The 11,741-nt window shown below is 54.3% G+C and overlaps 1 protein-coding gene across 1 annotated transcript; it reads right to left on the minus strand.

The window, feature by feature from the left end:
• Positions 1–1,537: 1,537 nt before the first annotated feature.
• GRXCR2 (glutaredoxin and cysteine rich domain containing 2) lies at positions 1,538–6,543 on the minus strand. The gene is made up of 3 exons (XM_052689571.1): positions 5,309–6,543; positions 3,672–3,887; positions 1,538–3,002 (listed from the first exon to the last, which is right to left on the minus strand). Exons 1-3 carry the CDS (start codon positions 5,576–5,578, stop codon positions 2,823–2,825), a joined length of 666 nt encoding a protein of 221 aa, XP_052545531.1. The 5' UTR covers positions 5,579–6,543; the 3' UTR covers positions 1,538–2,822.
• Between the last annotated feature and the right edge of the window lie 5,198 nt (positions 6,544–11,741).

Below are 11,741 nucleotides of genomic sequence, written 5' to 3' on the forward strand. Positions count from 1 at the left end.
TTAGAAGTTACTTGGGGGAAATAGCAGGCCTTTTACAGCAGCGCTCTGTTCAGCAGCAGAAAGAAATCACTGCAGGTTACACGTAATGATTTGTATAAAAATGAAATATTTCGAAGCAGAGAAGGGCTGATTTTACAGCAAAATCAAATGGAGCCCACATAAATCAAACTGACAGCTTCAAAGACTTGCAAAATATAATAGCATTTAAATGCATAAATATCCCAGTTCTTTCTTTTTCAACTCCAAGGAAATGAAGTGGTGACACTGCAAAATCAGCTGAACCTCTCCAGGTTCCTTCACGTTGTGACTGTGCTGCAGAGGTGGTGGTTGGGAATAAACGGGAATTTAAAACAATACTCCAGCAGCAGAGGCGCAAACGCTGCGGTGCAGGCAGTGCGAGGGGTGCGAGTGGGCAGGAGGGGATGGACGCAGCCCCACGAACAGCCCGTGTGACTTTGTGCTCTGAGAACAGCTGCGCCTCCCTGCAGCACTCCGTGCTTCCACCCACAGAACCCCGGCAGGAAGAACAAGAGCAGGAGAGCTGCAATCAGCTTTAACTGTGGCGTTCTGAGCAACTGTGGCAATCCTCTCTTCAGTCATGCAGAGCTCCTGCTTAAAAGCAAGTGATGCACTTTGCTGGCACATGGAAATGAGGATTATTTTAACCTTTCTGCTCTGCGCCTCTGGCTGTCATAATTAGCCTCACTACTCACCTCCAACTGCCCTTCTTCGGTCCTATAGAAATTTAACACTGAATACGATTTCTGTTCGCGTTTCTATTCCGGCTCGTGTGTTCCTCAATGAAATAAAGCAGTCCTGCTTCTCCCCGACCTCCAGCTGCCGAGCAGCCAGGAGACACGGCAAAGGGCAGCCCCTGCCGTCCCTCCCAAGTTGGCTCAAAGGTTTCCAGCTCTGTTTCAGAGCACATCCACAGGCAGCCATAGCGTGGCAGTGTAAGCCGGGCTGTCAGCGGGCGCGAGGCCCGAGCGGGGAGCCGCGGCCCAGGACTCCCACAGCAGGACAAAGGCCATGGAGTTTGCTTTTTTTTTTTTTTTTTTTTGGCAAGAGAGAAAGAGAGAGAGAAAGAAAACCTTAAATGTATCTTTGCCACAGCCCTGTTGTAGGGAAATAAAAGAGCAGCTGTAAATGGTTAAGAGAAACAGACGATCAATAAAAGATTCCAGACTAAGCACGTGTACCAAAGTTCTGGCATTTCGGCCCATGAGGAAATTTGGATTTTGCCCGGGTAGGGCGTTCACACAGAGGACATCCCGGTTCCCGACAGGGGCCACAACGGCGCCGCAGGGACCCTTAGCGAGGAGCTGGGCTCGGCGTCCGACCAGCAGCCCCACATCACCGCCTTTATGTGCCACCCACAGCCCGGCCGTACGGCTGCCGAGAGCAGCGCAATCACCGAGCAGGCAGCGGTGACCTCAGCGACGAGTGCTTGCATCAGCTCTGCCGTAGACATTGAAGGATCAGGCAGCAGCTCCGCCCGCTGCTTTGTTCTCACCGCAGAGCTTTGATGCCGGCCCGCAGGGATCAAACGGCCGCTGCGGGGCTGAGCGCCCCGGTCGCTCTCGGAGCGGCGAGGATTCCTCTGCCCTCACCAAGAGCCGAAGGGCTGCGGTTATTCACACTGCAGATCCCAACGCGATAAATGGAGCGGAACGAATATCAGCTGCATTTTTGTGCGCTTTGTTTGAAAATTACATCATTCGTCCCAGCTCAGAAAATCCAGCGGCCCATCAGTGGAAGCCCGAGGGCTGAGAGGGCTTCCAACCATTGAAACAGCTTGGAGAAACCTCGCAGCCATCAGCAAACAGAAAGCTGGCAGCGAGCCGGGCCTGCAGCCTCAGCGCGGCGCAGGTGGGCAGCGCTGAGCTCATCGGTCTCACCGGTACGGCGCAAGTGAACGCAGCCTCGGCTTTGCTCATGAATATGCGGCGCCATGATTTAAGGCTTCGGGGAGAAAAAAACACACAGCGTGTTTCCCCCATTTGCTTCCAGCTCCCGAATCCCGCGCATTCTGCACCACCAGGGGCAGCCTGCAAAGAGCTCAGCATCACTGCTCCACCTTAACTAATTAGAGTTTACCTTCTGCAGATTACATCATGGGATTAATATTGGGCAACTGGAGTCCTGCTCGCTGCCAGCCCGATCCAGAAAAAGTGCTGAGCAGTGGAGAGGGGAATTTCAGTTCAGCACTTCCTCCTAAGCAGGCTAAAAGCTTATTCGTTCCTAGTTGAATAATAAATTACTGTAAGTTTCTATGGCTCCTGATTTGGGAAAAGTTTTCAGTTTCCCCCCATAAGCCAAACCTTAAAACAATCGTTGTGTCCATTAAAACAGACGTAAGAATCAGCAAAATCTTCAGGAAAAGTTCGTGACACCACGAGTTCAGAGGTAATTACAGAAGATGGTCTGACTTTAACGTGCTCTGCAAATTAAAGCCCAGAGGAGGCACCGCTCTGTGCTGCCGTGGCGCAGACCCACACCCAGCTGTGCCCATGCTGCTGCCTGCTGCTGCCACAGCAGTGCTGCAGGCACTGCCCACGCTGGGCTCCCGGTGCCAGGTGCAGTCCTGCAGGTCTCAGCCCCCACGTGCAGATCACATCACATGGCTGTGCATTCGCAGGACGGGGCTCCGATTGAGCAAATGTGTGCAAGAGGAACAGCGTGGAGCAGAGGCGCTGCGTTCGTATTTATGGCCATCTCCCGAATCGTGCTGCTCCCATCTTTAAAAAGTCCCCACGAGAGCAGAGCTGCTCGAGGTGAAATAATGCAAAGCTCCCCGCAGCCCCGGGTGCAGCGCAGCTCCGTCACGCGGCGCAGAGCTGGCAGGGCTGCACGCCGCTCTCGTTGCAGGCTGGGCAGCGCAGAGCCCTGTAGGACTCCTTGAATCTGTTTGCCAGCATTGAAAACTTGCTGCCATGGCACAGCGAGCAAGGAGCACAGCCTGATCCTTTACACTGGGAGCAGGTGCGCTCAGCACCTCTTTCCTGCAACAGAAAGGTCATGAAAAATGCTGTTATTCAGCATCAGACATGAAAGTCAGTGAATACCTGGGCTGCTTTCAGCTTCTGCAGGGTCCTCCTGTGAGCGAGCCCTGAGCAAGGCTCCAAGCAGAGCATCCCAGCACCCTGCAGTGCACACAGCAGGGTGGTTTGGGGCTGGCAAAGCTGCAGTGCTTTGTATTTACCCTGCATGACAGCATTTGTCTTGTGGGATCGAATTGTGGTCGGATTAATTGGGGTTCTGACCAACAAAGTCTAACCCGTGAGAACATAAGTGGAAGGCACAATCTCGTTTCAGCTGATATTAAAATTTTAGCCTGGGGAAGTCTCAGCCACACAGCAGCTGTGTTTGGTCTCATCAGGGTGCAGAAACTCAGTCTGCTGTCAGTGATGGAGGACGGAGCTCCGCCACACTGCTGAATGTCAGTGACCTCCAAAGGAGAACCAAGCAGGAGGCACGAGGGCACTGGAAGCAGAACAACAGCTGAGGGTGCTGGCTGTGCTGCTCAGTCACATCCAAGTGAGAGGAACAAAGCGATGCTCCTAACCCAAATTTAGCTGAAGTGACAGATACTGACAGAGATGGGGATGGACGGGAGCACTGAATGGTTTGACCAGAACCAGGAAACAAAAACACTTCCCGTTTTCTCTTACCTGCACGTACTGGCTGCAGACAGCCTTCTTTTCCACATCCTTTTTATGCCCAGCACCAATTCTTTCTCTCCTCTCCCTGTACACAAAGGCCCAGTCGCTCACCCCCTCTGTCTGGATGATCCTTCTCATGAGCTCTCTCTGGTCCATTGGCGCACGGATGATTTTCAGGTTGTTGGTGTAGATGATGATCTGACCAAAGTCAATAACTGGGGAAGCCTGCAAGAGGATCTCATCAGTTTCCTACCTGTATAATATATGCTCTGCAAACACGTTTTGGATGGGGAAAGCTTCCCAGGATGGAAATTCTCATTTCAACCCAGAAGAAATGAAAAATGCACAATGCTCAGAGCAGCAGAGCCAGCATATGCCAAAAAGCCTCCGCACTGGGGACTGAGCCACGTCTCTTTGAAGGCTGAGCAGTTTGGAGGGGATGTCCAGAGCTTGGCCTGGAAGTAGCTGTTCAGATGATGGTTACCTATTAGGCAGCATTTGGTGGGGTTTCCAGACCTAAATGAAAACTTTTCTTCATAATTTGCTAATGCTGACCAAGTGGTCAGATGGGGTGAAACAATCTCATTACCCAGTGCTAAACTGTGTTCCTGACAGCCAACCTAAACAGCCATCCATGGGGACCCTTGCATTTATATTCTTTTCTAATGGTTTTAAAACCAGCTTTGTTCCAGTCACAGACATTTGAAAGCATCACTTTGCTTTCCCGATCTTTCTTCCCCTCACCTTTCCCAGGTATCACATGGCAGTTACCACATCCTATTGCTTTACCTACTCTTCACATTTCGCCCTGTGTAAATATCCACGGCGAGAAGAGGGGCTCTGCTAACAAAAGGCCGTGCTGGCAGCTGGGCATCACTGCCCCAGAACAGAACCACAGGGGCTGTGAGCACCCGCCCTGCCCACAGCACCAGGCATGGAGTGCCCGTGTCTGCACAGCTGCGTCCCTGCACCGGGTGCACACTGACACAGAGCAGGACCGGTGCTGGGCAGCGAGGTTACTGCAAGTACCAACGGTTAGGGAGCCTGGAGAATGGAGATGAGCGTTACCCAGGAATGCAGAACCAATTAACAGCACAGATAGGATCACATCAGCGCTCTGTCTGGGGCAGGAGAGATTCACAGTGGTTTGATATTTTCGGTTAAACCAGATGCCCAGGGTATTACCTCGGTACAATCCAAGTATCAGCAAGTCAGGGCTCCTAAGGCAAACTTGAGGCTTGATTTAGCACCACTAATTAGAAGGGGGCTTGCTCCGAGACACAATGTCACGGGCACAGCCCTTCTGCCAGCACAAGTCATGCAGCTCTAATGCTTGAAATGCAGCTAATTGAGATAATATCCACCTTACGTTTGGATGCGTCGGGGTTATTCTGTACAGATACTGGGATACAGGGAAATGTTTCATCTCACTCTACAGAACAGACAGATGCAAATCAATGTGGTGAGGACCGAGGATGAAGCACAGAGCAGATGCTGCTGTGCCGATGGGACAGGGCTGTACGGGCGCACATTTAGAACTCCGTTAACAAAGCTGGCTACACCAGAACGAAGCCCCCGCCTGCGGTCCCTGGGCCCACATCTCCACCCGCCCCGCACGTCCCAGGGCCCAGGCCGGCACCACTCACCCCATAGAGCCCGCTGCCGGCGGGGGGGCAGCCGGGGCCGCTCCCATCCCCCCCGCAGCCGCTGCTCTGCGGGGGTCCCGGCGCGGGGCCGTCGGGCGGCACCCCGGGCTCAAAGCTGTGCCGCAGCCGCCGGGATTGCTCCACGGCCGGCGGCTCCAACGCCTGCCCGTCCTCGTAGACCTGCTTCAGCACGCGGCCGCTGCACGCCGACGAGATTCGGAAGCGCACTTTGCGGGGCCGCTGCCCGGGGTTCTGCTGGAGCTCCTCCATGGCCGCGGCGCCGCGCTCGGCTCACTGAAAGCTCCCCAGCCTCCCCGTCGCACCATGTATAATTCAGGCTTCTCGTAGCTCCTCTCATCTTACAGCAAAACCGACACTGTGCGTTAAATATTGATAGAAGTTCACAAAGAGAAAATACCGAGATGCGTGGCAAGTTCTGCAGAGCTCCGGCGAGTGGGAACAGGAGTGCAGAACGAGGAGCGGAGCGAGCGGGGCCACGGCACTGAGCGGACCGCCGCGCTCCGGGCTGTGCCCCGCGGTCAGCGCTGTCCCAGTGCCGTCCCGCAGCTCCCCACCATTTCTGACAAGATGAAATTCACAAGGACAGGTTCACTGGAAAAGCTCTCCTCTCTCACTAATAGGAATTGTGAATAATTCCTCTCCCGTTCCGGCTCTGAAACCCTGAGAGTACAAAGCTCCGTTTCGTTTTAATCCAAACGCGTTTCTCTGCAGGGCGGTGGAGATCCAATTAAGATTTCATCCCCTTTTGCTTTCAGCCTCTATTGCCAGTTCCTGCAGGCTTTGGGCTCCGGCCCCGCTCTGCAGCAGAGCTCCCTCCAGGGGCAGACGGGGCTGTGGGGCAGCAGGAGCAGCCCTGGGGGGCCACAGTCCCCACATCTCCCCCAGCCCCGTTGGGCCCCTCCAGACCAGGGCTCGCCTTTCCTCTTGCAGGGAAAGGAGGGGTGTATTTAGTACAAAATGCATCAGTGGAGCAGCTGCTGGCAGCTCTCAGAGATCCCGACACCTGTTTACACCAAGCACTCACAGCAGGTGAAGGCTCTCCCTTTCAAGCTTCAGCATTTCAGCACATTGCTGCTGCTGAAGGAAGCTGCTTTGACTGGAACCTGAGCGGAGCATCCTGTCTTCATCCTGCTGATCATTCACAACCAGAGCTTTATAGCTAAACATTCTCAACACACCCATTTATTATTAATTAGGAGTTGGCCATGCAGCACCAGGGGGTTCAGAAGGCCCCTATGGCCCTCCCTATGGTGCCACAAGCTGTGGGCATGCAGCAACGTGCACACCTCTGCATTCTCCAGCACCATGCAGTGCCTGTGCCACCGCCTGCTCCACCCCAACATGACTAGCTCACGTGGTGGAGCACTGATCTGCATCCATCAGGCTGTGCTCTCTGTGTACCTGGGAGCCCCATCCACCCCTTTCCCTGACTCGTCCTGTGCCAAGAAGGCCCTGCTGTTCAAAGGCACACAGCAGTCCTAATTGCCACAAACCACACTTTATAAGATACCTTAATTGGAGTTCATTTTCTTTTGATTAAGAGAACAATCAAACAGGAAACAAAGTTGAAAGCAGCAATGACAGCAGCACTGCACATCCACACCAGCAGCTGAGCGGCTCCCATGTTACACACAGCTCAGTGCCACGGACCCACAGCAGGCCCAGAACTCCCATAGAATTCCTTCTGGGAGCCCTGCAGCCACCAGCACAGTGCAGGCCGTGCCAAGCCCTGCTCACAGCACCGCGCTGGATCCCATCCTGCTGAAGGCACAGCGGTGATGCTGCACACAACAGAGGTCACCAAGCTCCACAATCTGCATTATCACAGGGTTATCCCTTTAGCCTTTGGTCCACCGGATTTAGCAGCACGTCCTCCCAGCACACAGCCAGCCTGCACCCCCTCTGCACACTAGGAAGCACCGAATGCTGTTGGAAGCATTCCGAAGGTTTGCAGAACAAAGGCAGGCAGCCTTGCCCTAAGGAGCGTAACATGTTGCTTTATGTCTATTGCAACAACACAGGATACGTACAAACGAGGACAGATAGAGAAGTGGTGGTGAACTGCACTGCAGCTCTTTGAAGACATGTTTCCACCTGCACATTTTGCTGAGAAATGTTTTGTTGCTCTTTGCTCATTTTCGCTTCCTTGGAGCGCTGCGGCGCTCCTCCTGACAAAGCAGCAGCAGCAGCAGGAAGGGATGCAGGCAGCTACTCACAAAGGGATGTGCAGGGGCTTCAGCTGGGCTGCATCCCACGCATCATCACTGCATTGCTGGGGGCGGCAGGCAGGAAGGCAGCTGCAGCCATTGTCTAATGGAGTCGGAGGGGGCTCTGTGTGCTGAAGAGAGCAGGAAGTGAAAGCAGGAGAGAAAGATACCTCGTGGGGTCACAAGTGGGCATCCTTGCAGCTGGCGTAAGAAAAGCTTAATTTTTGTATAAACACTGGGAAAAATCTCACCAGCACTCAGACACCCCTGGATGCACAAAGAGGAAGGTTGTGAGACCTAATGGGGGAGAAGGTAGCGGCATGACCACAGTAAATACGGTGGTGAATGAGGAAATATCAGCATGCCACATTAACAGTAACTGCCTGTGAGCAAGAGGAGGAAGCTGGCCTCCTTGTGCTGCTCCACAGGTTCCCACAGCAGGGGCAGCCCAGCCCCCACCCCCTCTTCCCCTCAGCCTGCACAGCGCTGTCACTGCTGGGCTGCTCTCCACACGTCTGTGCTGCAGGGACCCACAGCACCACAACAGCTTCATTCCTGCACAGCACAGTGACAGGCACGCCCTGTGCTACCAAAGGGGCCCTTGCCAGCAGCACGGCAGCAGCTGCCCCTGCCCTGAGCCCCATCCCATTGCCACACGCAGCATTTCCATGCACTGCTGAGCAGACCCAGCACAGCTCTCCAACAGCAGCTGCACACTGAGCTGCCAGCTGTAGGGACCCAGCCATGCAGGTATCTGCCACCACTCACTGTCACACAGTGGGGGACTGCCCCATCCTTCTCCTTGCCCCAAAGAAAAGATACCCTCATCACTTTGATCTCATAAAGCAAAGAAAAACCATTTCCTTTCTGCATGTGCTCACTGTCAGCAAATCTCCACAGCTGAGCTGCATGAGGAGCAGCCTGCAAGCGCCCAACATGCTGCAGAGATGTAGCAGCACCCCTGGGCAGGATAGGCACCATGCCCACTGACTGGGACTCCTCAGGGAATGGTGGGACAGCAGGAAACTGCTGCTAAATTGCAGTGCCCTGTGCAGGTGCCCCATGCCTGATAGAACCCATCTGCTGCCATCCTGCTGGGCAGGAGCACCTGGGAACATGGGGGGACAGCAACAGCACTGCTCCTGGCAGCTGTGTTTAATGAGGTAACTGAATCCTGACATTGTCTGTTGTCAGCCCTGCATGAGGAACAGCTGAGCAGCACTCAAGGCAACATTCAGAGGCCTTTTGGGCTGGTGCTCGGGTCCATTGCTTCTTGAAAGCTTTTATTTCTTCTCATCTTAAAAACTGAAAATCACCCCCTGCAGACTCAGCCCTTATAGGGTAGGTAGCAGGCAGCAGGCATAGTGCTCCCAGTTTTGTATCCCTCTGCTGCACTGTGGGACAAACAACAGCGCTACGTGGACGCGGTGCTGCAGGGATGGAGCTCCATCGGCAGCTCCTTGGGCTCCCCTCCTTCCCCTCCCCAAGAGCAGCTCCGGTCCCAGACCACAAAGCCATTGCCACGCTGCCTCTGTCTGCATGCCTGGCTCCGCATTCCCACCTGGCTCCACGTTCCCATCCAGCTCTGTGCCCCCACACAGCTCCATCCCCGCTGCAGCCACCCAGCACAGGGCACACACAGCAGTGTGAGTGGGGACGTGGCCGCTGCGGTTCCTCATCCCTGAGCAGGGCTGGGGGGCCGCTCGCCCTCCCACGGGAGCTGAGCCATGCGCTGTGCCTGGGCCGTGGGTGGCAGGAGGACAAGCTGTTAGCATGAGAGCTATAATTTGCAGCTGCTCGCAAATGGCACCCCCTCTCCCTGCCCTCCAGGATCTAAAAACAGCACGAAGGGTCCCTCGTTTCCTGGAGGAGGAGGCATGTGGCACCCACCCGTGCTGTATATAGCGACAGCAGCTTTTTATAAACCCCACAAGGTGCTGCAGCCCATGCCCTGCTGCCCAGCTGCCCGCGCACACTGTGACCCTGCACACTGCTGTGGCCCCACTGAGTGCAGCCCGGAGCTGACCTGGGCTTCTGTAGTTACTGTCTCATAGTCACAAGAACTCCAAATGCTCAGCAGATACAATATGTGGAATTCAAAGCTGATGGAAGGAAATGCTGTTTCCACACTTCTCCTCCACAGTGGCTGACCTGACCAGACAGAACCCTGTTCAGTGCAAGGCTGCTGCTGGCAGGGACTGCGGGGATGAGCTGGGACTGCAGCCCCTGCAGATGGGCACGCAGCCCCTCAGTGCTGCTCCTCTGGAACGTCCCTTGCAGGTTCCCAGCACTGCGTGCTTCCCTGCCAGCACTGGGGCTGTGCACTGCCGCACAGGTTCAGAGCAATGGAGCCCCAGAGGAGCCAGCACACGGCTTCATCCAGCCCAGAGCTAATTACAGCATCAGCATCAAGCACAGACTTCCTAAATGAAAGGGAAGGACCAGCAGCTTCACAGCTCTGCCTTTGTGCTTTAACCCCAGTTATGAGGCAAATGATAGAGCTCTGTGGGACGGTCTGAACACTGAGAAGCAGGAAAGCTGCACAGCCCAGCCCCAGACTGGGCACTGGTCTGCTGACTGGCCTCATCCTTGAGCTCCTCCATGCAAAGTGGGGGGGTGACACGCAGCCCAACGGGCTGAATTAGTATTTGGAAAGCACTTTGAAGATTTAAGGAGTTGTGTAATGCTAAGTGTTGGAATCATCCATTTTTTATATTGCAGCAAAGCCTAGCGACTGCAATCAGGATCAGAGCCTCTCTGTGCCAGGCAGGGCAGCTGGAAACTCCTGGGCAGGAGAGCGGCCACCCTTCAGAGAGCCCCCAGACACTGGAGCTGGTTCCTGGCACCTGGCACCCTGCTCCTGCCCTGGCCTTGAGAGCCAGCACAGATAGAACCCAGAGGGAGCGCAGCTGGGACTGGCCAGGATGTGGTCAGGATGCAGCTGGGATGTGCCTGGGATGCGTCTGGGGCCAGCTGGGATGCAGAGCAGCAGTGATTCACCCACGCCTGTGCAGCACCCACAGATTTCCATGGAAATCCACCATGGGCAGGAGAAACGTGTGGTGAGGTGTGCAGGCTTCTCGTAGGAGCTTTCAGTCCCACCCATTGACCACAACTAGTTCAAATCAGGACTTGGGAAAAGTTAAAAGAATTTTTAAAGGACTCGTGAACAAATTGCATCTGAGAGCAGCGCTACCTGCGAGCACAGACTCAGCTTTCAGCTTCATCCCCACCAGCTCCCAACTGCCGCCGTGTTTTGTAATTCATTTCCAGTCAGACGAAAATACGCCGCGTGCGTACGAACCACAGAGCAGAAATAGAGAAGCAAATGTAAAAAAAAAACCAACAAACACGACAAAAACCAGACTTCAAAACCTGTTCTCAATATGGCTGATGTCACACATTGCATCTTAAAGCAGCAGCCTGGCACAGGATGTTGCTCTCGACGTCATGCATTACAAAGTGTGCGCTGTCAGCTGAGTGCGAATCAGCGTATGACAGACTACAAAGAAATACCAAAGTAAATGGAGACCTGAGATGAAACGGAGTGAAGTAATTGTTTCTGTGCGTTATCCTGAAGATGTCAGTGCTTAATTGAGCCAAATGGCCGCCATTTGAAAGAAATTGCTCTGACAAAAACACACTGTGCGGAGAAATCATTGAAAGAAGAGCATTTACTGTATCTGCTGAATGTTTCTGGAAATAGCCCTCCTCAGAGAAGTGAAGTGTGTCCTGCACTCACAAATCATTGCATTGTGTGTAAAAGCACCAAATAGAAATAAACCCTTCAGATCTACAGTCGTTTCCTCTAACTCATAGGCTGCAAACACACAGCTGAGATTGCGGCCGTCCCTGCGGCAGTGGTTGGTGCTGCACAGGGAGCTCCCAGCAGGACAGCAAATCCCTCTGGGCCAAAGCCTGGGAGTGCAGTGTGCCCAATGGGCCCAGAAATGGAGGTGTGCAAAATAAATCTCATAGAACTGCACCTTCCCACAGCTCTGGCCCTCTGTGAAAGCCATGCTGAGGGTGTGCAGGTGGAGGTGGCCCAGCGTTTGGAGGGCTGTGTGGGCATCACAGTGCTGCAGGCAACAGCACCCTCCTGGGCATCATCAACCCATCACTGTGCAGGGAGGACGTGGGCACAGCTGGGGTTGCTGGAGCCACCGCTGGGACTCATGTTGGGACACGGAGCCGCGTTGCTCAGG

Source organism: Tympanuchus pallidicinctus, unplaced genomic scaffold (genome assembly GCF_026119805.1).
Source record: "Tympanuchus pallidicinctus isolate F22 unplaced genomic scaffold, pur_lepc_1.0 scaffold25, whole genome shotgun sequence".
Taxonomy (NCBI): domain Eukaryota; kingdom Metazoa; phylum Chordata; class Aves; order Galliformes; family Phasianidae; genus Tympanuchus; species Tympanuchus pallidicinctus.

Coding starts and splice junctions, on each gene's coding strand:
- GRXCR2 (XM_052689571.1), bottom strand. CDS start 5,578: ATGGAGGAGCTCCAGCAGAACCCCGGGCAGCGGCCCCGCAAAGTGCGC. Junction 3,888..5,308: donor CCGGCAGCGGGCTCTATGGG/GTGAGTGGTGCC, acceptor ATCCTCTTGCAG/GCTTCCCCAGTTATTGACTT. Junction 3,003..3,671: donor TCTGCAGCCAGTACGTGCAG/GTAAGAGAAAAC, acceptor TTTCTGTTGCAG/GAAAGAGGTGCTGAGCGCAC.